General features: G+C 46.6%; 1 protein-coding gene across 1 annotated transcript; it reads right to left on the bottom strand.

Moving 5' to 3' along the window:
• Nucleotides 1-1,081: 1,081 nt before the first annotated feature.
• MMD2 (monocyte to macrophage differentiation associated 2) lies at nucleotides 1,082-23,865 on the bottom strand. The gene is made up of 7 exons (XM_034436581.3): nucleotides 23,548-23,865; nucleotides 11,633-11,714; nucleotides 9,564-9,724; nucleotides 8,292-8,366; nucleotides 6,941-7,042; nucleotides 4,976-5,045; nucleotides 1,082-3,767 (listed from the first exon to the last, which is right to left on the bottom strand). The coding sequence occupies exons 1-7, from the start codon at nucleotides 23,733-23,735 to the stop codon at nucleotides 3,564-3,566; spliced, it is 882 nt and encodes a 293-aa protein (XP_034292472.2). The 5' UTR covers nucleotides 23,736-23,865; the 3' UTR covers nucleotides 1,082-3,563.
• Between the last annotated feature and the right edge of the window lie 3,651 nt (nucleotides 23,866-27,516).

The following is a 27,516-nucleotide window of genomic DNA, read 5'->3' as shown; positions in this document are numbered from 1 at the left end:
GGTTAGAATGCAGTATTGCAGCTACTTCTGCTGCCTGCCGGCTGCCTGCAATTTGGCAGTTCAAATCTCACCAGGCTCAAGGTCGACTCAGCCTTCCATCTTTCCAAGGTGGGTAAAATGATTGTTGGGGACAATAGGCTGACTTTGCAAACTGCTTAGAGAGAGCTATAAAGAACTGTGAAGCGGTATATACGTCTAAGTGCTATTGCTATTGTTTAGTGGCCGTCCAGTGTTAAAATAACATTGGGAAAAAAAGTGACAACTAATTTTCACGCTTAGGGCATCCCTATGTTTAAGGGATTTGGGACGCTCGGCCACTGATTCGTATTTTTGATGGTCGCAGTGTCCCGTGATCTCCTTTTGCGATCTTCTGATGAGCAAAGTCCACGTGGAAGCCGGATTCACTTCACAACCCTGTTACTAACTTAAATGTTTCACTTAGCGACAGAAATTCTGGGCTCAGTTGCGGTCGTAAGTCGAGGACTACCTGTATATCAGAGATGGTTTTTAGCACAAAAATGCATAAACCAATGCATAAAAAGAGTTAAATGGGGCTGTTAGGCTAAATTCTAGAGCAAACCGACTTGAGATTGAGCTGTGATTTGAGTTAAATTAATTGCAGTAGCAGTTTTTTTATATATATGTATAATGTGGTTCCTTTAGTGGAGATAGAGAATGAACTGGATATTTTTGTTGTTGGTGAACAGGGTTTTTTTTTTAAGGAAAGAATATAAGCTAAGGAAGATCTAACATAGATCTTGGCAAGTTTAAGACCTGTGGATTTCAAATCCCAGAATTCCCCAGCCAGCCATGAGGAATTCTGGGAGTTGAAGTCCACAGATCTTAAAGTTTCCAGGGTTATGACACCTCTTGTCTAGAAATAAAATATTGTCTCATCCTTTTGGCCTTCAAACATGCTTTAGTCAACGGATGTGTAACCGTGGCAACTTTAAGACCCGTGGACTTCAACTCCCAGAATTCCCCATCCAGTCATCAGCATATGCGTAATGGCTTCCCCTCCTTTAAAAAAAAACTCATTAAAATTTTTCCCATTTTCAGTAACAATAAATACAGACCCAAAGAAGTTATTATTTTTTATTATTATTATTTAAACCTTATTCCACAAGAAATCCCTCTTCGCTAACGTGGTTTTTATTACCACCGGTCTTAAATAATACTGTGTTAAATATAAAATACTTATGTTTAAATAAGAGACAAGTGGTTTAAAATGCAGAACTTCTTCAAAAATTCACCGACATTCTTTTAAAGTTACAAAGTCATGAAAAGTTAGTACAAAACGCTCGGGCGATCGGTGTCACCCTTTTCGTTCCCCTGATGATAAGAGTACAAAACGGTCACAAAACAGAAAAATCAAGTCAGAATTAGCCACAAAGAGAGATTTCAAGGAATCCAAGCTGATTTAGTTGAAGGGTCCATAACGGAATTCACAGCAAGGCTGGCGTCCTTGAAGCTGGGAAGCTAAGCAGGGTCGGGCCTGGTTAAGACTTGGATGAGATTCCGATGGAGAATCCCAGTGCTGAAGGACAGAGTGGAAACTGAAAAACTTATACTGGAAGAGGGCGGTGCAAATTACTTCCATCAGGCGGTCAAAAAAACCACAGGAGGTCTCCAGAAGTCAACTTGATATGATGGAGAGAGATACCTTAGTCTTCTCGTGAATGGGAAAGCTATCAATCATGAGTGTCCAACCTTGGCAACTTTAAGACTTTAACTTTAAGACTTGTGGACTTCAACTCCTAGAATTCCTCAGCCAGCCAAAAAATTCTGGGAATTGAAGTCCACAAGTCTTAAAATTCTGAAAGTTGAAGTCCACAGGTCTTAAATTTCTCAAGGTTGGAAACCCCTTGATCTCCTTGGGGGAGAAGACTTAAATCATAACTGCCCGTGATTCAGGTATGAGTAATCACTCTTAAGGAGCCAAAATTATACTAAGCAGGCTTTAAAAAAGGACTAACGGCCTCTGAGAACTCTTAAGCTTGTGACAATACCAAAGATCTACTCGATCCATGAAGCATCATGAGGTAGTCAGAATCCTAAAGTGGGTCATACCCTGGATTGTTGCAGAATATTGGGAGGGTTGGTTGACTGGTTTTTGCCTTCTCCAGCTAGTAAATATCGACAGAGAGAGAAATCCAGAGCCTACTCAATGCTGACACTGCTAGTTGGGATTTGTGAGGAAGTTTTACACAGAGGGAAATGGGGGAAAGAGGACATAAAGCAACATGGTCTCATCTACTATCTTCTCCTGAAGGAAGTTGGTCCCTTCCACCAACTCCTCCTGAAGGAAGATGGTCCATTCCATCTTATCCGAAGGAAGTTGGTCCCTTCCACCAACTCCTCCTGAAGGAAGATGGTCCCTTCCACTATCTCATCCTGAAGGAACATGGTCCATTCCACAGTCTGAAGGAAGGTAGTCCCTTCCACCATCTTCTCCTGAAGGAACATGGTCCCTTCCACTATCTCATCCTGAAGGAAGTTGGTCCCTTCCACCAACTCCTCCTGAAGGAAGATGGTCCCTTCCACTATCTCATCCTGAAGGAACATGGTCCCTTCCACTATCTCATCCTGAAGGAACATGGTCCATTCCATCTTATCCAAAGGAAGTTGGTCCCTTCCACCAACTCCTCCTGAAGGAAGATGGTCCCTTCCACTATCTCATCCTGAAGGAACATGGTCCATTCCATCTTATCCTGAAGGAAGTTGGTCCCTTCCACCAACTCCTCCTGAAGGAAGATGGTCCTTTCCACTATCTCATCCTGAAGGAACATGGTCCATTCCACAGTCTGAAGGAAGGTAGTCCCTTCCACCATCTTCTCCTGAAGGAACATGGTCCCTTGCACCATCTCATTCTAAAGGAACATGACCCCATCTACCTTCTCGCCATATCTCTTCAGAATGACACGGTCAAAGGGCTTCAGAATTGGTTGGATGCCAACATTTTAAAGTTACACGGATATCTAACATGATTACCTCCCATTTAATCATCAAGAGATCTTGACCTCACGGAAGGTTACGTCAGACAGCAAAGCCGTGACAATTCTACCTCTACAATCTGCTTGGAATGACTTAGAGAGAGGGTCAACTAACTGCATCTTAAGAGGTAGAATAGAAGGCCAGCAGAGGACTTATTTTTGGGGTAGGAGAGAGAATGGAAACACAACCATGGAACCCATGGACCCTTAAAAGTCTCTCCGACCAACCTCTTGAGATGTTTCTTGCTTCTCGGTTGACTTCCTGGGTTCTCGAGTTGTAGCAGATGTTTCCAGTGGTTACTTCCTAACTGTCCTTTTCACTAAGACCCATCCATTGTTCCTTTCATGTCAGAACTTTCATCCAAGAATAATATTACGTGTTGCCACCATTCTTTTGTAGTTCCATCTTCAAAGTTCTGAGCCTGGGCAAGGAGTCCAGTCTAAAAGCCACCATCTCACCTTGGAGATCCTGAAGAACACGGAGGAGTAGGACCAACCTTCCAGAAGATACCAAAGAAGGAAGGAAGGATCTCCTCCCTTTGAACCTGTGACTTGGAGTCCTTAAGGCAACTACCTGGAGATGTGAGGTTCAAGAGCATCAGGCTGATAGAGGTATCTCCAAATAGCATAGTAATGAGTCCCAGCTCCGAATGCCACAAAGAGATGCCAGATGGCATGGGCAAAGGGAATGCGTCCATCGCTCTTGAAGAAGACGGTACCGAAGCAGTAGAAGATGCCACCAGCCATCAGCTCCACCAGACCTTCCGTGTTGGGCTGCAATAACCAGGATAAGCAGAGGAGAGAGTCAGTGGACTGGTAGAAGGAGACCCAGAATCTGTGAAAGTCAAGGGCAGGTAGTCCTCGATTTACGACCACAATGGAGCCCCAAATGTCCATCGCAAATCTGGCTTCCCATTGAGGTAGCTTGTCGGAAGCCAGATGGCAAGGTCAGATATGGGGATCACATGTCCTGGGGGGAATGCTACAACTGTCATAAGACCATGCCAGTTGCCAAGAACCTGAATTTTGATCACAGGACCACGAGGATGCGGCAAGGGTAGCAATTGGTCATAAATCAATTTTTCAGTGCCGTTGTAACTTCAGACGGCCACTGAACGAATGGTTGTAAGCCTATAGGGTTACCTGTAAATTCCTGATTCGTTCAGGAGGAGACTCTGGTACAGATAATCCTCAATTTATGACTACAATGGAGCCCCCCATTTTTGTTGTTGCTGTTAAGTGAGACATTTGCTAAGTGAGTTTTGCCCCATTTTACGACCTTTCTTGCCTGCAGTTGTTAAGGGAGTCACTGCAGTTGATAAGTTAGTAACCCCGGTTGTTAAGCCAATCCGGCTTCCCCCGTGGACTTGGCGGGTCCACGGGGGAACCCCGCAACCATCATAAATACGAACCAGGTGCCAGGCGTTACGAAGTTTGATCACGTGACTGTGGGGATGCTGCAAAAGTCATGTTAAGGTAATGATGATTTAATAGCTGACCAGCTGCTGTAAGGCTGTAAACCAGGATGATGCAATGAGAATGAGTCAGCAGGGTTATCACTTTTAAGAGGCTGTCTATATAGGGGTGGCCATGTGAGGGCGTCTCTCTCTCTCTCTCTCTCTCTCATGTTCTATCTCCATTGTAATTCTCCGTGTATTTTTTCCATGTGGGCTTTCTGTTATAGTTGAAGATTGATTGATTGCCTGGCTTTGCTTAGCACGTGTATGTATATATATAAAACTTATCACAAAGATAAACCATAGTTTGAAAAACCTCTGTGTACTGTATTTTGCTCCTGGGTTGCCTCAAACTAGCAGTCACACTGTGCACGCACTGACCGATTGCAACTGTGAAAAACCGTCATAAGTCACATTTTTTTCACTGCCGTTGTAACTTGGGACGGCCGCTAAACCGACTGTTGTAAGTCGAGGACTACCTGCGTGGCGATTGTCACGTTCTACATTTCCATTTGGGTCACTTACCATGGAGAGAATGACCAAAGCAGGGAAAAACCCCATTATCAGGTAACAAAGCAGCTCCACCAGCTTGTACCTGGAGATCAAAAAAGCCAACCTGAGTTTCAAAAACCTTGATATGGTTTGCAACTCAAGCTAAGCCACGATCGGCTTCCCCCCTTCCCCCATTTGCTGAATTAATCCCAGTTTGTCTGGGCTCCCCTCACTCAGGAAGCCATCTAACCAAGTTTCTAAATCCCCAGGAGTTGGGAATACCGGTAGTATCCATTGACTGGAATTCATCATCATTTAACGACCTCATAATCCCTTGAGGGGTGGAGTCTGGGCTGCTGAATGGAGCTAGCAGAGTGTTTACTCTGGCCGGATGCCCTCCCTGTCGCCAATGCGGAGTTTTGTTCGGCAGATATATTCTCATTGTGCCCAGAAAGAGAAATATCTGCCCCTACCCAGGATCGAACTCCTGATTATGAGGCGCGAGCTCCACCTCTAGGTCACCGCACCACTCCTAATTTATGACTGGAATTGAGCCCCCGGCAATTACAGTCTTGAGTCGCGACGGTCGTAAAGTGGATTCCCAGGCGACCAACCCAATTTTACGACTGTGGGAGAGGGGCAGCCACGGGAACCTCAGACCCGGGTTGTAAGTAGCAGTTGGGGAAGGAGGGGGTGTCCGTCATAACTTTGAATAGTCCCTAAGCAACTGGTCATAAGTCGAGGACTACCCTGTAAGAAGATAGACTGCTCCTTAAGTGCCGTGGATGAGTGCAGCTACATACTGTGTTTCCTTGAAAATAAGCTCTACCCTGAAAATAAGCCCTAATGCTTATTTTTCAGCCCCAAAGAAAATAAGACTGAGTCGAGTTGCGGCTATTTGAGAAAACTCTGTTTTTCGTCTGGACAGCCTGGGCCCACGAGTTATCCCAACCCCGTTCCTAACTTTGTTCAATAAACAAACCACGATAAGGGATTCAAGACAAAACAAGCAAGCAAAAAAGAAAGCATTAAAACCAAAGAAATGAAAGAAAAAAAGAAGATACGGAATACTATGCAACGCGGAACAAATGGTATAACTGGCTGGAGATTCGAAATAGTGAATAATAACGAAAGGGGAGAAATCGTAAACGTAAAGTGTTTATAGGACAACGGATAAAATGTATAAAATCAATATTATGAGCGATAGGAATTATAGTGTAAATAAGGGATAACTGGAGAAGAAGGGTATAAATAGTATAATAATAATAATAATAATAATAATAATAATAATAATAATAATAATAATAATAATAATAATAATAATAATAATAATAATAATAATAATTTTGTTTCTATACCGCCCTTCTCCCGAAGGACTCAGGGCGGTGTACAGCCTATTTAAAAACACAAAACAAAACAACCATTAAAATTTAAAATCATTAAATAATTAGGCTCCAATTAAAATCCCAGAAATTTAAAATACCCCCAATTAAAATTATTATGTTGATAGTATAAGGGGAATTGGGGTGGGGGGTGGGGGTGGAAATGTAAATATTAGAAAGATTACCGTTACGCAACAGTTGTAACAAAGGGAACCTATGTTATGTGTTTTGTGTTTGTTATATTGTGTTGTGTTATAAATAAATAAATTAATTTAAAAAAAAGAAAAGAAAAAGAAAGCTGTTGCCTGCGATATCTTTCATATCCACAAGAGGGCGGTATGGACGCATGAAAGCCGGAGCTCCCAATTTCCAAGCCAAAGCATGAATTTTTCCCTCCAAGGATTCCCACGGTTTGTTTGTTTGTTTGTTTGTTTGTTTATTTATTTATTTATTTATTTATTTATTTATTTATTTATTTATTAAATTTATATACCGCCCTATTCCTAAGGGACTCAGGGCGGTGAACAGCGAACGATAAAAATACACGTAATACAAACGTTAATAAAAAAATCAATGAAAATCAATTAAATCTGGTCAAACTCTCTGCTCCTCTCACCGTTCGTGGAAGAAGAAGACGTAGAGGGTCCCACCCGAGGCCATGATCCAGATGATCCAGCGCATGTGGGAGGCCCAAGGACCCAGCTCCCGCAGGTTCAGCCTGGCAGCACAACAAGGGACAGCAAGTCACGGAGAGAAGACGCCGCCCGGCCGGCGAGGCAGGTGAGGCCACCCAGATGTGCAATTGCACAAGGGACAGTTTGTCACACCCTGGGTGGCATTTGGGATTCAACAGCCACCTTGCCTCCCGCCCCCCATCGCACCATAAGCCTGTTAAATCTAGATTTGATGGTACCCAAGTCTTGTCACCAGCCGGTGGGCGCGGCAAAACTAGATTCCCCCCCCTCTCTCCCTCTTCTTCATCTTCTCCCTCCCTCCATCTCCCTCTCTCTCCCCTTGTCCCTCTCCCTCACTTCCTCCATCCCCCCTTTCCCTCTCCCTCTTTTCCTCCCTTCCTTTCCCTCTCCCACTCTCCCTTTCTCCCCTTTCCGTTTCCCTCTCCCCCTCTCCTTCCCTCCCTCCCCTTTCCCTCTCCCTCACTTCCTCCCTCCCTCTTTCCCTCTCCTTCTTCCCCTCCCTCTCTTTTCCCTCTCGCTCTCTCTCAACCCTTCTCCCTCCCTCTCTCCCCTTTCCCTCTCCCTCACTTCCTCCCTCCCTCTTTCCCTCTCCATCTTCTCCTCTCTCCCTTTCCCTCTCCCCCTCTCCTTCCCTCTTTCCCCTTTCCCTCTCCCTCACTTCCTCCCTCCCTCTTTCCCTCTCCCTCTCCCTCTTCCCCTCCCTCTCCTTTCCCTCTCCGTCTCTCCCCTTTCCCTCTCCTCCTCCCACTCTCCCCTCTCCCTCTTCTGCTCCCTCTCCCTCCCTCCCTCTCTCTCCCTCTCTCTCTCCCTTTCCCACTCCCTCTTCTCCCTCCCTTTCCCTCTCCTTCTCTCCACTTTCCCACCCTCTCCCCTCTCTCTCCCCTTTCCCTCTCCCTCCCTCCCTCCCTTTCCCTCTCCCTCTTCTGCTCCCTCTCCCTCACTTCCTCCCTCTTTCCCTCTCCCTCTTTCCCCCTCTCTCTCCCCTTTCCCTCTCCCTCACTTCCTCCCTCCCTCCTTCTCTCACACAGAGGCACTCAGACCCAGAGAGCCATTTACATCAGGGAATTTCCAATCTTGGCCACTCGAATCCTTGCAGATTTAAACTTTCAGAACTCCTCAGCCGATTTTGCTATAAGTTGCTATGAGTTGTGGACTTCTCCACAAATCTTAAAGTGGCCACGATTGGAGATCCCGGATTCAGAGGAACAAATAGCCCTTTGACCGTGGTCCTGCTAAGAAGCCGAGAGACACAGGAGGTTTGTGAGAACTCACCAAGGAGCGTAGGAAGCTGCAATGAAGAAGTAAATCACCATCCTGTCGAACATGTGCAGGCAGTGCTCCACGGTCCTGCGAAATGCGCATAGGGAGAAAACGGGGGTTTGTCAGAGGTGGTATTCAGCCGGTTCGTACTGGTTCGCCCGAACCGGTAGCGGAAATTGCAAGTGGCCCCGGTTACCCACCCTGGCTCTATGCTATCCTATTTAGGCATGTTTCTGAGGCTGGGTGCCAGTGGTGGAATTCAAATCTTTTTACTACCGGTTCTGTGGGCGTGGCTTGGTGGGCATGGCAGAGGAAGGATACTCCAAAATCTCCATTCCCTCCCCCACTCCTGGGGGAAGGATATGGCAAAATCTCCATTCCCACCCCACTCCTGGGGGAAGGATACTGCAAAATCTCCATTCCCATCCCACTCCTGGGGGAAGGATACTGCAAAATCTCCATTCCCACCCCACTCCTGGGGGAAGGATACTTCAAAATCTCCATTCCCACCCCACTCCTGGGGGAAGGATACTGCAAAATCCCCGTTCCCACCCACTCCTGGGGAAGGATACTGCAAAATCTCCATTCCCTCCCCACTCCTGGGACCAGCCAGAGGTGGTATTTGCCGGTTCTTCCAACTACTCAAAATTTCCGCTACCGGTTCTCCAGAACCTGTCAGAACCTGCTGAATAGCACCCCTGCCACACGTTCACATTTGCGAATATCACCCCTGGGGTTTGTTGCGTTTCAGCTTCTTTGGTGGTGAGGTTTGGGGGAGGTCAGAAGCTCAGAACAGACCCTTCCCAATTCCTCAGGGTGTAAAGGAGATCGGTCTAAACCGGGTGTCAGCACTTCAAGCTGCATTTACTCTAGTGCTGACATAAGAAGGAGAAGCGGAGGCGTCTGGAAAGGGACGTTTGACTTTTCACCTACTTATTTTCCCTGGAGATAATATCCCCTAGGAGATGGGATGGGAGGGGGGAAATTCCTTTGAGCTGGAGCAGTAGATTAGGGGTAGAGTGACTTGGAAGATGGCCAATGAGTGCAGAGGAGTGGGGAAAGGAAAGGGAGGGTTTTGGGTCAGGAAGTCAGTGTTGGCTACGATGGAGTCGGAGTTAGAACGTCGTGCTTAATAAATGGGAGTTTTTCATCAAAGACTTTGTCTGAAATGCAATTTATTTGAGACGACCTCGAAACCTGACACCGGGTGGATCAAGCATCTGATTGGCTTCCTCGGACCATCAAGTTTTCCTCGCTTCCTCCGGATGGTCGAAGGAGGATTACCTTAAGTGCCGTTTCTTCCAGGAGATGGTGTGGAACGTGGTGGAGACGATGAAGAGTCCCGACAAGCCGAAGCCGTAGATCCAAGCAGAAATGGCCTCCCACTGATTGTCCGAGAGGATGTAGAGAACTGAACTACCAAGGATGCTTGGGACAATCCAGAACTGGAAGAGAAACGGAAAGGAAAGTAGAAGAGAGGTGGAAAGTTCTGAGGAGGAGGCTGGAGGAGATGGACGTCATGGATTCGGGCGTTGGGACATCTGGACTTGGGCACTGGACAGTTCACAAGGACAACTGAACACCCAACGTCTTGTTCTTACAAAGGAGAATATTTGTAGCTTGGGGTTGAACTGAGGGGTTCTTGGTACTCTCTGAGCTTGTTTGTTTCGTTGCAGATGTTTCATGACCCAACTAGGTAACATTATCAGTGCTAGAAGGCAGTGGGTTTGTGGAGAGGAGGAGGAGGAGGAGGAGGAGGAGGAGGAGGAGGGGGGGTTGTGGGGCCCTTGGTACTCTCTGAGCTTGCTTGTTTTCTTGCAAACGTTTCATGACCCAACTAGGTAACATTATCAGCACTAGAAGGGAGACAGAGAACAAACCCCACTCCCTTCTAGCGCTGATGATGTTCCCTAGTTGGGTCATGAAACGCCTGCAAGAAAACAAACAAGCTCAGAGAGCACCAACAACCCCTCAGTTCTCCTCTTCCTCTCCCCCTTCTTAATTCTGCAAACCCCACTCCCTTCTAGCACTGATGATGTTCCCTAGGTGGGTCACGAAACGTCTGCAAGAAAACCACCAAGCTCAGAGAGTACCAAGGACCCCACAGTCCTCTTCCTCCTCTCCTTCTCTTCCTCCCCTTCTCCTCCTCTCCTTTTTCTCCCTTCTCCTTCTCCTCTTCTTCCTCTCCTCCCCTTCCTCTTCCTCTCCTCTTCCTCTTCCTCCTTCTCTTCCTCTCCTCCTCCTCCTCCTCCTCCCCTTCTCCTAGCCTTTCTTCCTCCTCTCCTTCTCTTCCTCCCCTTCTCCTCCTCTCCTTTTTCTCCCTTCTCCTTCTCCTCCTCCTCTTCCTCCTCCTCCTCCCCTTCCTCTTCCTCTCCTCTTCCTCTTCTTCTTCTTCTTCCTCTTCCTCTTCTCCTCCTCCTCCTCTCCACAAAGTCCACTCCCTTCTAGCACCGATGACATTACCTATTTGGATCATGAAATGTCTTCAAGAAAACCACTAAGTTCAGAGGGCATCACAATAGTTCCCTTTCTCCTCCCTTCAAACCCCATCCCCTTTTAGCACTGATGATGTTACTTAGTTTGGTCATGAAAGGTCTTCCCCCCCCCAAAAAAACCAAGCACAAAGGGTACCAGGGATCGTACAGCCTCCTCCTCCTCCTCCTTTTCCTCCAGCATTTTGCAAACCCCAAGTGCTGATGACATTACATAGTTGGGTCAGAAAATGTCTGCAAGAAAACCAGCAAGCTCAGAGAGCACCAAGGATCCCTCCCACCATCCCACCAGATGTTGTGTGGCCCGCCAGCGGCCTGTGTGGATCGTGGCTGATCCCGACGACGAGGAAGCTGGTGTGGTGTCGCGCCATCAGCCAGCGCAGCCGGTGCTCGCGTCGGACAGCGAGGAGGCTGAAGAGGATGTGGTGCCAGAGGCAGAGACTCAACCAGGGCCTTCAGAACCTCCAGAGGCTCCTTCAAGTGGAGAGAGTGAAGTGGAGGAGCCTCTCCTCAATGCTCGGGCACGCAAGGGCTGCCAAAAGGCAGGAGTGGCTACTCAGGAGGAGGAGGTCTCCTCAAGAGTAAGGCTTGAGGATAATTGGCCACTCCCTTAGCCTATTTAAGTTGCACGCCGTTAGTAAGTTTCTTGCTGGAAACAACTTGTAATTATCATCAGAGCATTTTTGGAAAAGTCTTATCGTATCTTGTTTTCTGGGCTGGTTGCCAATCTTTGCCGGCCTTGTTTATTCTTGCTACTTAATAAATTTGATAAGGACCGTTGGTGTGTGTCAATATCCTCGGGAATCCGGAGCTGGGGCAGAACATCAGAATGCTCCCTGGAGAAGACCCTGGAGAACTTACCGCATGGGTGGCACAATTGGCTGCGTGTTCATACTCCGTGGGCTGGTACCTTCGGTTGGGTGGGACCCTGTGATTCATAAACCTTGAATGAGAGACAGAAGCAAGGAGAGCCCATCAGCTACCTGCCATCTGCAACAGAAGAAGACCTACTGGCCAGAACTTTTTGGCAATGCTTTAAACACAGGGCAGGCTTCAAAAATTAATATAATAATTTCATTTTGCAAGGGATATGTCTATGGAGATTCTCAGTCCTCCAGGATCCTGGTTGTCCCAAAGGTGCTTATTCAAGAGGCAACTGGAGTTTCTTCTTCTTCTTTTTTTTTCTTTGAGGACGTTTCGCTTCTCATCCGAGAAGCTTCTTCAGCTCTGAATGGATGGTGGGGAATGGAAGGATTTATACTCCTTGCAGACAGAGCTGGTCGTTTGCATCCTTTTTAGAGAGTCGTTGAGGCCACTTGGAGGTTTATCTGTGTCCTCAGGGTCACCTGAGTGGGATGAGAATGGGTGTGGACCCTTCTTGGAATTGCTGCAGATAAACCTCTAAGTGGCCTCAACGACTCTCTAAAAGGATGCAAATGACCAATTCTGTCTGCAAGGAGTATAAATCCTTCCATTCCCCACCATCCATTCAGAGCTGAAGAAGCTTCTCGGATGACAAGCGAAACATCTTTCAAGAAGAAAAAAATAAGAATAGAATAGAATAGAATAGAATAGAATAGAATAGAATAGAATAGAATAGAACAGAACAGAACAGAACAGAACAGAACAGAACAGAATAGAATAGAATAGAATAGAATAGAATGCAAAATAGAATAGAATGCGAAATAGAATAAAATGGAATGGAATGGAATGGAACGGAACGGAAGAGAAAAGAGAAGAGAAGAGAAGAGAAAATGGAATGGAATGGAATAGAATAGAATAGAATAGAATAGAATAGAATAGAATAGAATAGAATAGAATAGAATAGAATAGAATAGAATAGAATGCAAAATGGAATGGAAGGGAAGGGAAGGGAAGGGAAGGGAAGGGAAGGGAAGGGAAGAGAAGAGAAGAGAAGAGAAGAGAAGAGAAGAGAAGAGAAGAGAAGAGAAGAGAAGAGAACAGAAGAGAAGAGAAGAGAAAATGGAATGGAATGGAATGGAATGGAATAGAATAGAATAAAATGGAATGAAATGGAATGAAATGAAATGGAAGAGAAGAGAAGAGAAGAGAAGAGAAGAGAAGAGAAGAGAAGAGAAGAGAAGAGAAGAGAAGAGAAGAGAAAATGGAATGGAATAGAAATAGAATAGAATAGAATAGAATAGAATAGAATAGAATAGAATAGAATAGAATAGAATAGAATAGAATAGAATAGAATAGAATAGAATAGAATAGAATAACAGAGTTGGAAGGGACCTTGGAGGTCTTCTAGTCCAACCCCCTGCTTAGGCAGGAAACCCTACACCACTTCAGACAAATGGTTATCCAACATCTTCTTAAAAACTTCCAGTGTTGGAGCATTCACAACTTCTTGGAGGGAAGTTGTTCCACTGATGAATTGTTCTCACTGTCAGGAAATTTCTCCTAAGTTCACACACCCTCCCCACCCTGATCCTTAGCATCCACGCCACGTCCAGGACGATGGGAAGCTTCCTTTGAAGCAGCGATATCTTTGCCTGCGCGTTGGGGTCATGCCAACCATCCGTTTTAACAGGCGAGGGATATTCCTTTCTCTCTTTTTAAAGGACGGATGAATTCGTCTCTACTTGGAGGGTCTTCAAAAATTCCCCCAGCAGGCCTAGAAACTTTTCCCATGGAATTCTCCCTCCAAGAGGCAGAAAGAGCCGATGAATTTACGCCCCAGTGAAACTAAAAGTCCATTGATTTAAAAAAACAAAAACAAAAAAACTGCATCTCCATCCCAGTTAACAAAGAGACGTTGGGCTGGATTTGAGGTTGGTTTTCGATTCTTCGCAAGCCACAGACAAGCCTCTTTGCACACAAGGCAGCCTTATTCCTCGGGAGGGGGTTGCCAGGCAACCACCCCGCCTTCCCTCCCCTCAATTCCGGTGTCTTTTCGCCTCTTTGGGGTGGGGAGGTGGGGAGGGAGCCTTTCCTGCATGTCCTGCCCTCGGAGCTGCAGAAGGACGTCATAGTTTCCAGAGAAACAGATACAGGGATAATTTTCAGTTTTAGTCTCTAAGGGGTGGAGGGGGGAAAGGCAGGTGAGCCCAGTGTTATCCTGGACAGAACTGGGATAATGCCACCTTGCGTCCCCAAAATAGCAAGTAAAGGAAAAAGAGGTCCTTCTCCTCCTTTCAAACCCCTCCTTCCGTCTCCCCCATCTCAAGTCTACCTCCTAGGACAGCTGGTTTTGGGTGACACACCTTGCTAAGTTGTGTTGCCTTTAACCGTGGGGTCTGCACTAAGCTTGGTGAGCTTGGTGCACGCAACACAACAAACTAGGAATCATGGTTTATGAGAGCCCTTAGTCCTTTCTGAGCTTTGTGGTTTCCTGCAGATGTTTCATGACCCAACTAGGTAACATCATCAGTGCTAGAAGGAAGGGGGGTTTGCAGGGATGATGACACCTAGTTGGTGTCAGGTTTCGATATCATCTCAAATAAATTGCACCATTTATTCCATTTATTGAGTACGACAGATCTGGCCCCGACTCATCGCAGCCGATACTAAGCCTTTGACCCCCAAATCCTTCCCTTTCCGTTCCCCAATTCACATCTTCTTATTGGCCATCTTCCAAATCAATCTTCCCAGCTCCAGCCTCCAACCCCAGGAATGTCCCCCTCCCATCCCATCTCCTCGGAGACATTATCTACAGAGAAAATAACTAGGTGAGAGGTCAAGCCTCTTCTCCGTCTCTTTATGGCAGCATTTGAATGCTGACAGTTGGGTCATGAAACGTCTCCAAAAATGCAACCAAGCTCAGAGAACACCAAGGATTCCACAGTTCTCTTCCTCCTTCTCTCTCTCCTCCTCCTCCTCCTCCTCCTTTCCAGAAGCCTCTCTCCCTTCTAGCACTAATGATGTTATCTAGTTGGGTAGTGAAACATTTGCAAGAAAACAAGAGAGCCTCAAGGATTCCACCATTCCACCCTGAGCTACAAATATTTTCTTCCGTCGGTACCAAAGTTTAGAAATCGTGGTGGCCACGTCGGTACAACAGGCTCAGCCAAGGGCAACCTGGAACAACCATCTTAACTTGAAACCCAACATTTCTCTAACAGATGAGGTCAGGATGCGTCTCCATAAAACATCCACCTTCTCCTTCAGGTAGAACCAAAGTTTTTAAGGATGCTTACAAGGAACAAAATCAGGGGTGAAATCCAGCAGGTTCTGACAGGTTCTAGAGAACCGGTAGCGGAAATTTTGAGTAGTTCAGAGAACCAGCAAATACCACCTCTGGCTGGTCCCAGAGTGGGGTGGGAATGGGGATTTTGCAGTATCCTTCCCCCAGGAGTGGGGAGGGAATGGAGATTTTGCAATATCCTTCCCCCAGGAGTGGGGTGGAATGGGGATTTTGCAGTATCCTTCCCTCAAGAGTGGAGTGGGAATGGGGATTTTGCAATATCCTCCCTGGAGTGGGGAGGGAATGGAGATTTTGTAATATCCTTCCCCCAGGAGTGGGGTGGGAATTTTGCAGTATCCTTCCCCTAAGAGTGGGATGGGAATGGGGGTTTTGCAGTATCCTTCCCCCACGAGTGGGGTGGGAATGGAGATTTTGCAGTATCTTCCTCCCAGGAGTGGGGAGAGAATGGGGATTTTGCAGTATCCTTCTCCCAGGAATGAGGTGGGAATGGGAATTTTGCAAGATCCTTCCCCTGCCACGCCCACCAAGCCACGCCCACGGAACCGGTAGTAAAAAAAAAAAATGAATTCCACCACTTGAACAAAATGCATCAGATCGCTTCCGAAGCAAGGAAACCCCATCCTAATTGGACTCGGCTCCCTTCAGCTTCTAAGCAGGGCTGTCAATATAATAATTTTAAATTGGGGTATTTTAATTTTTGGGGTTTTAAATCGGCCAAATCTATTTAATTATTTTAATTTTTAATTATTGTTGTGTCTTGTGTTTTTAAATTGGCTGTACACCGCCCTGAGTCCTTCGGGAGAAGGGCGGTATAGAAATAAAATTATTATTATTATTATTATTATTATTATTATTATTATTATTATTATTATTATTATTATTATTATTATTATTATTATTATTATTATTATTATTATTAGACTCTAGGATCCCATAATGGGATTTACATCCTCCCTGCCAACTCAGTAACAACTGAAGCCTTTCCCCCGTTGCAAAGATAACGCCCTCACCCACCACCCACCCTATCCCCATCCCCATCGTCGAGCATCGCAATTACATCACGTTGGCCCACATCTCCCTGGGATTCGTAACTCATTTTTGGGGTTTCTCACAACCCCGTGGAGTGCTGGTCACAGAGAGATGGCAAGACGAGAGCCTTGCGCCCTCCGTTTTCTGGAAAAAAAGCACAAAAAAAAAACTCAAACAAAAGCCTGTTTGTCTCAGGCCATGAAAAGGGAGCTTAAACCCCCCCCGTCGCTCACTTTCTCTTCCGCTTTCTCGTCCATTGTTCGCTGTGAGTCAGAAAGAAAGGCCTTCTTACTTGAATGCCAGGCAGAAAATCTGGCTAGTTTTGCTTTTTCTGAACATTGAAATTCATCCGGGAACATACGGTCCCTTGGCAAGGCACCCCGACTCTGCCTGAGAAGCCGGCTTACGTCGTCGTCGGTAGGATCTCAGGGATTGAGAAAAAAAGAGCCTGTGTAGACATCTGCTTAAGACTTTTGAGCATTTCAGCAAGCCAGGCGCTAAACCATGATTTGAAACCATTGTTTGTCAACTGAGTCCTAGGACTCGCTCTCTCTCAGCCAAGGCCCCCCGTGGTGGTTTAGAGTGAAATGTGAAGCTAGTCAAAGCAGCTAAGCAATAGTAATGGCACTTAAGACTTATATACCGCTAATACAGCCCTCTCTAAGCGGTTTACAGAGTCAGCCTCTCGCCCCCAACAATCTGGGTCCTCATTTTAACCAACCTCAGAAGGATGGAAGGCTGAGTCAACCTTTGAGCCGGTCAGGATCGAACTCCTGGCAGTGGGCAGAGTTAGCCTGCAGTGCTGCATTATAACCACTGTGCCACCATGGGGAAGGAAGGAAGGAAGGAAGGAAGGAAGGAAGGAAGGAAGGAAGGAAGGAAGGAAGGAAGGACAAGAGGTAGGGAGGTAGGTGAGGAAGGAGGGAAGGAGAAAAGGGAAGGAGAGAAAGAAAGGAAAGGAAGGAAAGAAGCAATCACACTTAGACTTATATACCGCTTCACAGTGCTTCACAGCCCTCTCTAAGCAGTTTACAGAGTCAGCCTCTTGCCCTCCAACTATCTGGGTCCTCATTTGACCCACCTCGGAAGGATGGAAGGCTGAGTCAACCTTGAGCCAGTCAGGATCGAACTCCTGGCAGTGGGCAGAGTTAGCCTGCAGTGCTGCATTATAACCACTGTACCATCATGGGGAAGGAAGGAAGGAAGGAAGGAAGGAAGGAAGGAAGGAAGGAAGGAAGGAAGGAAGGAAGGAAGGACGGACAAGAGGTAGGGAGGTAGGTGAGGAAGGAAGGAAGGAGAAAAGGGAGAGAGAGAAAGAAAGGAAAGGAAGGAAAGAAGCAATCACACTTAGACTTCTATACCGCTTCACAGTGCTTCACAGCCCTCTCTAAGCAGTTTACAGAGTCAGCCTCTTGCCCCTCAACTATCTGGGTCCTCATTTGACCCACCTCGGAAGGATGGAAGGCTGAGTCAACCTTGAACCGGTCAGGATCGAACTCCTGGCTGTGGGCAGAGTCAGCCTGTAATGCTGCATCCCAACCACTGTGTCACCATGGCAAGGAAGGAAGGAAGGAAGGAAGGGAGGGAGGGAGGGAGGGAGAGAGAGAGGGACCATGGTAGCGCAGTGGTCAGAGTGCAGTACTGCAGGCTCCTTCTGCTGACTGCTGGCTGCCTGCAATTTGGCAGTTGGAATCTCAATAGGCTCAAGGTTGACTCAGCCTTCCATCCTTCCGAGGTGGGTAAAATGAGGTCCCAAAATTGTTGGGGGCAAGAGGCTGACTCCGTAAACCGCTTAGAGAGAGCTGTATTAGCGGTATATAAGTCTACGTGCCATTACTATTTCTACATGGACCCTTCCTGAAGATCTCGATGAGGTACGGATTTTCGATCGGCGCAGGAGGATGGGCTTCCAACAAAAATTAATCCTGGAAGAATCCCAGCTCTACCAGCTGGTAGGACAACTTTGCCAACAGCGCCCACATGGCGCCATGTGCTGTACCTTGTTTTGGAACAACCAGATGTCTTGGTGTCAGAAGACGCGAGTCCTAGCTTCCCGATGCCCATATGGAGCTCTGGATTCCTGGATCCTTTTTGAATGCAGATTCAGAGGATTTTTTGGGAGATAGATTTGCTCACCCAGCCTGCAGAAAATGTCCCTTGGATGCCGGAGAAGTAAGGGAGAAGGTTTGCTCACCTGGCGTGTAGAAGCTGTTCATTGGATGGTGGTGAAGGATGAAGGCATTTCCATGGAAGGCTGGAATGTGTCTTCTTCTAGGGCAGGGGTCTGCAACCTGCAGCTCTGGAGCCACATGTGGCTCTTTCATCCCTCTGCTGCGGCTCCCTGTCACTCAAAATATGAATCACAATCGCCAATGTGCGACACCACCAGCACGTGATTTATTGAATTTTTCTTTTTCGGAGTTCAAAATGTTTTTGTTGCATGCAGAAATAAAAATGTGGTTTTCTCTCTAGCAGGTCACTGATTTCATAAATGCAACGCGCTATCGTTTTTTTATACATAGCATAAAGGTTAAAAGAGATATATGCCGTGTTATCTTCATTTTAGATGTCCAAAGGGTTTTGTGGCTCCCGGTGTTTTCTTTTCTGTGGGAAACGGATCCAAATGGCTCTTTGAGTGTTTAAGGTTGCCGATGGGTAATAGAAGGGGAAGCCAAACCTAACAAGAGCCTTGGTGACGCAGCAGACTAAAGTGCTGTTAAGTAACACCAGCTGCCTGCAACTACTGCGAGTTCAATTCTCACCAGGCTCAAGGTTGACTCAGCCTTCCATCCTTCCGAGGTAGGTAAAATGAGGACCCGGATTGTGGGGGCAATAAGCTGACTTTGTATTAAAAAGAACACCGTTTGGGGGGGCCGAAAGCTCTACTAAGCAGGTCTATACAAAAGTATGAAGGCTATTGCTTAACACATTGTAAGCCACCCTGAGTCTCCGGAGAAAGGGCAGCATATAAATCGAATCAATCAATCAATCAATCAATCAATCAATAAATAAGAGTTGAGGGAACGCTTGTTTTGATGATCCACACTTTTTTTCCCGATCGATGACACTAATGGATAGTCCGTTCTCCAAATCGAAGGAACGGGGCATGGAATAAGGAGAGGTTTCTTTCTTTCTGATAAAGATCGATTTTAAAAATTAATACATGAGCCGCCTCGAGAAGAGAAAGATGCTGTATCCGTTGCATTTAGATAAAGGTTTTATTTACAGGCAAAGGTAAAGGTTCCCCTTGTTCCCGTGACTTGTCCCAGCTTCTGCCAACCTAGCAGTTCGAAAGCAGGTAAAAAATGCAAGTAGAAAAATAGGGACCACCTTTGGTGGGAAGGGAACAGCGATCCGTGCGCCTTTGGCATTGAGTCATGCCGGCCACATGACCACGGAGACGTCTTCGGACAGCGCTGGCTCTTTGGCTTTGGAACGGAGATGAGCACCGCCCCCTAGAGTCGGGAACGACTAGCACAAAGGTGCGAGGGGAACCTTTACCTTTACTTTAATATTTACAGAGAGGGAAGAGATGAAAATAAAGCAGAGAGAGGGGGGGGGAGAGAGAGGGAGAATGAATTTCAAAAAATCCCTGGATCTTTTTAAGATTTTGGGTGGGAAAATGCTGGGTTTTTAAATCTCTAATTACTTCTGGGTTTGTTTGTTTGTTTTTCTTTCCTGTCTCCCCATCTTTGTTTCAAAAGAAAATCATCCCTATTTAAAAAAAAGAAAAAAGCATTTTCTATTTCACAAAAAGCCCTGCTTCTTTCTGGCTCATTTTTTTAAAAGGGCAGGGCGGGGGGGGAGCGGCTGGGTTCTCTTCCTAACTTCAAAGTATTCTAATCACTGTGTGGAGGAAAAGTTTAGTTTTCCCCCCTACCTCTCTCTCTCCCTTCCCCTGTACTTCTGATCCCCATGGAAACGTTTTGCAAATGATTTGCAGAGAGATTCAGAATCAAAAGTAAGGATGGGCAGGAAGGCAAGGCAGACCGTATTGCAAAGAAATTCAAACCACTTGTTTAAAAAAGAAAAGAGTCAAAAAGGAAAAAGAGAAAGAAAGAAAGAAAGGAAAGAAAGAAAGAAAGAAAGAGAAAGAAAGAAAGAAAGAGAGAGAAAAAGAGAAAAAAGAAAGAGAAAGGAAGGAAGGAAGGAAAGAAAGAAGGAAAGAAGGAAAGAAAGAAAGAAAGAAAGAAAGAAAGAAAGAAAGAAAGAAAGAAAGAAAGAAAGAAAGAAAGAAAGAAAGAAAGAGAACAGTTTTAGGGGAATAAACTTCCTCCCCACCAAGATAATCAACCTAACAACTTATTGCTCTCTCTTAGAAGGCAATTAAAGATTTCTTCATTTCTATGGAGAAATTCAAACCACTCATTTAAAAAAGAAGAGTCAAAAAGGAAAAAGAGAAAGAAAGAAAGAAAGAAAGAAGGAAAGAAAGAAAGAGAAAGGAAGGAAGGAAGGAAAGAAAGAAAGAAAGAAAGAAAGAAAGAAAGAAAGAAAGAAAGAAAGAAGAGAACAGTTTTAGGGAAATAAACTTCCTCCCCACCAAGATAATCAACCTATTCTATGGAGATTTCTAGGGAGAAATTCAAACCACTCATTTAAAAAAGAAAAGAATCAAAAAGGAGAAAGAGAAAGAAAGAAAGAAAGAAAAGAAAGAGAAAGAAAAAGAAAGAGAAAGAAAGAAAGAAAGAAGGAAGGAAGGAAGGAAGGAAGGAAGGAAGGAAGGAAGGAAGGAAGGAAGGAAAGAAAAAGAAAGAGAACGGTTTTAGGGAAATAAACTTCCTCCCCACCAAGATAATCAACCTAACAACTTATTGCTGTCTCTTAGAAGGCAATTAAAGATTTCTTCATTTCTACGGAGATTCTCAGTCTTTGGGTTATCCCAAAGGTACTTTCTTCAAGAGGCAACTGGACTTTCTTGTTTTATTCTTCTTGGAAGACGTTTCGCTTCTCATCAAATGGAGATTTCGCAGTATCCTTCCCCCGGAGTGGGGAGGGAATGGTGATTTTGCAGTATCCTTCCCTTGCCACGCCCACCAAACCACACCACACCCACCAAACCACGCCCACAGAACCGGTAGTGAAAAAAAAAATTGAATTTCACCACTGGTGACAGGTAACCTAATTACCTGTTTGTTGGGCAGTTCTTGGGACCCACAAGCTAGGAAAGGGGGCATGGGGTGGTCCCCCAGGATTTGGGCACGGAGGTTGATCAAACCAGCTTTAGCAGTTAAATCGGCGCAAGTTTAGAGGGTCTTTATGAAAAGTTGGAATTGATCCTTAGGAAGGTTCCGCTTTCTGAAATGTTTAGGTCAGGCTGGTGTTTGAACAGCCAAATAATCTGAGCAGGTTTTATTTATACGATCCTGATTTTTATGCCAAGCATCCTTGATCATGAATATTTCACATTTCCAAGCTCACCAGGGAGACTCAAAATATATTAGCAATATTGGGTCAGAGAGGCTACAAATTTCCTCCCCCCACCCCCCAAGGAGAAACCACAAGTGATGTGAAGTCCCCAGTTATAACATTTTGCCTGTGTTGGATCCTGAAGTTTAGGATCTCTCTCTCTCTCTCTCTCTCTCCCAAATGTTTCTTCTATCTATTTTCTATCCCAGTGTCCGTTTTGGGCATCTGCAGCCTGCGTAAAACTCCTCGAAAAAGTTTGCTTTAAAAACAAAAACAAAAAAAACCTGCCAGTTCACAAACGAGTGAGAAATCTTTTGCATCAATGCCCCCGGACATTTCTATCAATGCGATGCTTTTTCTCCAGGCATGGAGAAAAGGAGTGATGGGATAAAAAAAAATCTGATATGACCCAGACAAGCACTCACATGCACACAAAATACATTCCACCTTCCACCCTCCAAATTCCGCAAAGTTGACTCTCCGTTTGTGACATCTAAGTTTATAATTCCTGGGAAACATGCTTGGTGATCTGAGCATTCCTGGAATTCCCTTTCTGCTTTCAAGAAGCAGATCAGAAGGGATGATCCAGGATGGGACGGAGGGGGGGGGGGGAAATAGCAGGCTGCTAATAGAAGCACCAGAAGTGATCGCGTCTGGCCTTCTCCAGTTGGCTTTCCTTCGGGTCCTGCGTTGTGGGGGAGGGGTGGGCACAGGTGGGCCCCAAGCCCCTCCCAGATGCTCCAGTTTCACCTAAACAGGAAGATCATCAGAGCCATCTTCTCAGCTCCATTCTAACCCTGCAGCCGCCATCCAACAGGTAAGGCTGCAATCCTTCCAACCTTTAGTTCATAGTTTCACCCTGGGATGGGATGGGATCGGATGGGATGGGATGGGATGCAGAATAGAATAGGGTAGGATAAGATGTAGAATAGAATAGAATAGAATGGAATGGAATAGAATAGAATAGAATAGAATAGAATAGAATAGAATAGAATAGAATAGAATAGAATAGAATAGAATAGAATAGAATAGAATAGAATAGAATATATGGAATGGAATGGAATGGAATGGAATGGAATGGAATGGAATAATTAGAATAGAATAGAATAGAATAGAATAGAATAGGAGCCTTGGTGGCACAGCAGACTAAAGTGCTGTTAAGTAACACCAGCTGCCTGCAATTACTGCAAGTTCGAATCTCACCAGGCTCAAGGTTGACTCAGCCTTCCATCCTTCCGAGGTAGGTAAATTGAGGACCCAGATTGTGGGGGCAATAAGCTGACTTTGTATAAAAAAGAACATCGCTTGGGGGGGGGGCAAAGCCCTACTAAGCAGGTATATACAAAAGTGTGAAGGCTATTGCTTAACGCATTGTAAGCCGCCCTGAGTCTCCGGAGAAGGGCGGCATACAAATCGAACCAATAAAGAATAGAATTAGAGTAGAATAGAATAGAATAGAATAGAATAGAATAGAATAGAATAGAATAGAATAGAATAGAATAGAAGGATAGGGTAGGGTAGGGTAGGGTAGGGTAGGGTAGTGTGGGATGGGATGGGATGGGATGGGATAGGATAGGATCACACCTGGTTAGCTTGGGATGGGAGACCACCAAGGGATCTTGGGGTTCTAGGTTGGATTGGGAAGTAAAAGGAGAAGAAAATAAAATAAAATCTCAAAAGGACCCCTCATTAGCAAACCTGTTTTTTGTGGTTGCTAAGAAAACGGAATGAATTCCTTAGCAACCAAATCCCTTCCACAATTAAGTTTCCTTTTTTTTTTTTTTTTATAAAAGAGCATCATTTCAGAGCCCTTACACAAGCGGGCTGTTTCCCCGACTCCTCTTCATCTTCATCCTATAGGATTGCTTTCCTTCTCTTGTTGGGGTCCTCGAAAGTCCTGCAGGATTTATTCTGATGGGCCCATTTCCTTGATCGGGTTGGATGGGGGGAGTAAAAACCAAGATTGTGCCTCCCCAAGGAAGCCCACCCTTGCTGCCAAACTAAAATAAAATAAAATAAAAACGCCCAGCGTTTAAGCCAAGAAACCCGGCGCCGGTAAAACTCGCAAAAAAAAAAAAAGGCAACTTAAGGGAAAAGAGGGGAGGGGTCTCCCCTCTGCCTCTCCTCCTCCTCCTCCTCCTCCTGCGCCCCCTGCCCAAGAACTTTTACTCACCTGGCGTAGCGCGTCTTCTGAAAATCCAGCAGCCTGGAGATAAACATGGTGAGATTTCCATCAGCTTCGCAGCTTCGGGGGGGCCAAAGGGCGGGAGGGGGGTCCCTCACAGACCCCCCCGGCACCCGGGTCGAAAGTGCAGGGTCTCCGCGCCCAGCGGGGTCTCCCTTAAGCCGCCCATCGCCCATCGCCGCCTCCCAGCCGCGGAATGAATGAACGGACTTGGTGGGACCGGCTGGGGAAAATCAGACGCCCGGGGCGGAGGAGGAGGGGAGGGTGAGTGGGAAGGGAAGGGAAGGGGTGTTAATTGGCTCGGTGGGTAGGGAGGGGCATTCTCCCCTCGCCCACCCACCCACCCACCCACTCACCCCAGAGAAGGAATAGGAATGGAGGGCTAAAGAGGACAAGAAAGGAAGTCCCTGTTGCATGGAAAGGAGGAGGAGGAGGAGGAGGAGGAGAGAGGACTGGGAAGCGGCTGGGTGGGGAGGGGGAAATGGGGGTGGGTGGGGGGTCCGTGTCAGGGGCAGGGTCTGCAACTCCCAGCCTTAAAGAGAGCAAGGGAGGCAAGGAAGAGGAAGGGGCGAGGGAGTTTGAGTGGAGAGGATTTGATGGGCACCATAGCTAAGGGGGGGAAATGGGGTGGGTGGGAAGGAGAGAAAGAGGAAGAGAAAGACCAAGGGGGTCGGTGGTGGGTGGGAGGGGGAGGGAGAGAGAACAAACAAACAAACAAAAAAAATCCCCCCCAGCCCCTAAAGTCGTCGGAGAGGTCTCGCCCGAACGCCTGTTGAGTAAGCCTGCTTGAGCCAAAGCTATAAATACCGCCTCGCTCGCTCCCGCGGATCAAATAGCAGATTTCCAAATACAAATTCAAGTCCGCGGGGAGATAAAAGGGAGATTTGGGGGGGTGGGGTGGGGGGAGAAGGAGGGAGGGAGGGAGGAAAGGAGGGGAAGGGAAATGATTTGCCTTCTCCGTTCTTTTCATCGTGAGAAGTTGGTTCCTTTTCTGGGAAAATCTCTCTCTCTCTCTCTCTCTCTCTCTCTCTCTCTCTCTCTCTCTCTCTCTCTCTCTCTCTCTCTCTCTCTCTGAAGTGGGCTTCTGCTATGTTTTGAGGGATTGGCTTCTTACTAGGAAGGGCAGCCTGACCCCCCCGTTGTTAGCTTGGAGGCACTGTGCCATGGGGCAGAGCGTGGGGGTGGGGTTGCGGGGTCTGGGGAGGGGGCTTATGAACTTCTGTTGGTTGGGTGCCATCAGCGCTGGAGGCCACCATCTCTGGGTTGTCCCTTCCTCTCTCCCTCTTTTCCTTCCTTCCATCCATCCTTCCTTCCTCCCTTCCGCTGTGTGGAGGAGGGAGTGAGGGATTGCGAGACTGGCTGGGAAACTGTCACGGAATAGCAATTGCTAGACTGGCTGGGAAACTGTCACGGAATAGCAATTGCTAGACTGGCTGGGAAACTGTCACGGAATAGCAATTGCTAAACCGGCTGGGAAACTGTCACGGAATAGCAATTGCTAAACTGGCTGGGAAACTGTCACGGAATAGCAATTGCTAGACTGGCTGGGAAACTGTCACGGAATAGCAATTGCTAGACTGCCTGGGAAACTGTCACGGAATAGCACAGGTTAAGTGACCTTTTGAGCCATGGTTGTTAAACCAATCCCGGCAGCTGTTAAGTAAAGGAAGTTAAGTTAAGTTAAGGAAGGAAGGAAGGAAGGACAAGAGGTAGGTAGGTAGGTGAGGAAGGAAGGAAGGAGAAAAGGGAGGGAGAGAAAGAAAGGAAAGGAAGGAAAGAAGCAATCACACTTAGACTTATATACCGCTTCACAGTGCTTTTACAGCCCCCTCTAAGCGGTTTACAGAGTCAGCCACTTGCCCCCCCCAACTATCTGGGTCCTCATTTGACCCACCTCGGAAGGATGGAAGGCTGAGTCCACCTTGAGCCCGGTGAGAATATAATGCGGAATATAAGAATATAAATTGGATGGAATATAAATGTCATAAATAAACGTGAGCCACCGATTGTCCTCCTCTTTCTTTCAGGCATCCATCTGGCCCAGCTTCTCAAATCCATAGGATATTATAATCGGATTCCCATCCCCCCAACCCCAACCCCCGACGTCAGGAGGTTTGGCATGGCTGCTTTCGTCCTGAGTTGCTGAAGAACAAAAAAAAAAATACCCTTTTCGGAGTACCAGACTTGGAAAAAAAACGACATCTCCCCCTCACAGTCTTTCCCACTCTCACGACTGGGAGGGTTTGTGGCCTCGCTTGGCTTCGAGCGGCCCCGCTTTTCAAGTTGCCAAAGGAAATGGCTTCAAAGCTGAGTGGGGGGGGGGAGGGAGGGTTGGAGGGATTGCGGAGAGGGGGGGCTGGATTGGAAGCAAGCAACGTTCCCATCCATTCAACAAAAGCAGGTCAACCTTCGTTTGGCAAGCCAGGCGAGAGAAGAGGCAGCAAATAGTAATGAAGCAGCCCCAGCCCACAGCATACGGGCTGCTGTTAGGGAGATCTCGTTTAATTATCCTTCCCTCCCTCCCTCTTTCTCCTTCCTCCTTTCCTTCTTTCTTCCCTTCCTCCATCCCGTCCACCTTCCTCCTCCCCCCTCCCTCCCTATCATTCTTCCTCCCTTCCTCCATCCCCTCCACCTTCCTCTCGCCTCTCTCCTCCCTCTCTTTTCCCCTTTCATCCTCTCCTCCTCCATGCTCTCCACCTCCCTTCCGAATAACAGAGTTGGAAGGGACCTTTGAGGTCTTCCAGTCCAACCCCCTGCTCAAGCAGAAGACTATTCTGGACAAATGGCTGTCTGATCTCTTCTTAAAAAGCTCCAGTATTGCCTAACCAACTTCCTTCCTTCCTTCCTTCCTTCCTTCCTTCCTTCCTTCCTTCCTTCCTTCCTTCCTTCCTTCCTTCCTTCCCACCTATTCTCTTTCCTCCCTCCCTCCCTTCTATTCTCTCCTTCCTTCCTTCCTTCCCACCTATTCTCTTTCCTCCCTCCCTCCCTCCTATTCTCTCCTTCCTTCCTTCCTTCCTTCCTTCCTTCCTTCCTTCCTTCCTTTCCTTCCTTCCTTCCCACCTATTCTCTTTCCTCCCTCCCTCCTATTCTCTCCTTCCTTCCTTCCTTCCTTCCCACCTATTCTCTTTCCTCCCTCCCTCCTATTCTCTCCTTCCTTCCTTCCCACCTATTCTCTTTCCTCCCTCCCTCCTATTCTCTCCTTCCTTCCTTCCTTCCTTCCTTCCTTCCTTCCCACCTATTCTCTTTCCTCCCTCCCTCCTATTCTCTCCTTCCTTCCTTCCTTCCTTCCCACCTATTCTCTTTCCTCCCTCCCTCCCTCCTATTCTCTCCTTCCTTCCTTCCTTCCTTCCCACCTATTCTCTTTCCTCCCTCCCTCCCTCCTATTCTCTCCTTCCTTTCTTCCTTCCTTCCTTCCTTCCTTCCTTCCTTCCTTCCTTCCTTCCTTCCTTCCCACCTATTCTCTTTCTTCCATTCCTCCCTCCTATTCTCTCCTTCCTTCCTTCCTTCTTTCCTTCCTTCCTTCCTTCCCACCTATTCTCTTTCTTTCCTCCCTCCCTCCTATTCTCTCCTTCCTTCCTTCCTTCTTTCCTTCCTTCCTTCCTTCCTTCCCTCCTATTCTCTTTCCTCCCTCCCTCCCTTCCTCCTATTCTCTCCTTCCTCCCTCCCTCCCTCCCTCCTTCAAAAGAGGAAGGGAGCAATTCCTTACCAAAGTCTGTTTAATGGGATTCATAATAGCGTCCTTTTAAAATTGGAAGGATGAACTGGAAATCCCTTTACGACGCCTTGAGAGAATGGGGAAATTACTGGGGCTGGTGGAGGTTTGTACCAAATTGAAAAAAAAATCCAATGAAATGACATTCCAATAGAAGAGAATATCTATAGCTCAGGGTTGCTCTCTGAGCTGGCTTGTTTTGCTCGAATATGTTTCATTACCGGCCGAGACGATATCATCAATCC

This window comes from Pantherophis guttatus, chromosome 14 (genome assembly GCF_059756535.1).
Source record: "Pantherophis guttatus breed Tessera chromosome 14, ASM5975653v1, whole genome shotgun sequence".
NCBI lineage: Eukaryota > Metazoa > Chordata > Lepidosauria > Squamata > Colubridae > Pantherophis > Pantherophis guttatus.
This window is presented reverse-complemented; position numbering and strand designations above follow the sequence as displayed.

Bases quoted from the DNA above. Each gene is read 5' to 3' on its own strand.
- MMD2 (XM_034436581.3), bottom strand. From the start codon at position 23,735: ATGGGCGATGGGCGGCTTAAGGGAGACCCCGCTGGGCGCGGAGACCCT. The intron at 7,043-8,291 runs GTGAGTTCTCAC...TTGTGCTGCCAG, and splicing joins GCAGCTTCCTACGCTCCTTG to GCTGAACCTGCGGGAGCTGG. The intron at 5,046-6,940 runs GTGAGAGGAGCA...TTTGATCTCCAG, and splicing joins GTCTTCTTCTTCCACGAACG to GTACAAGCTGGTGGAGCTGC.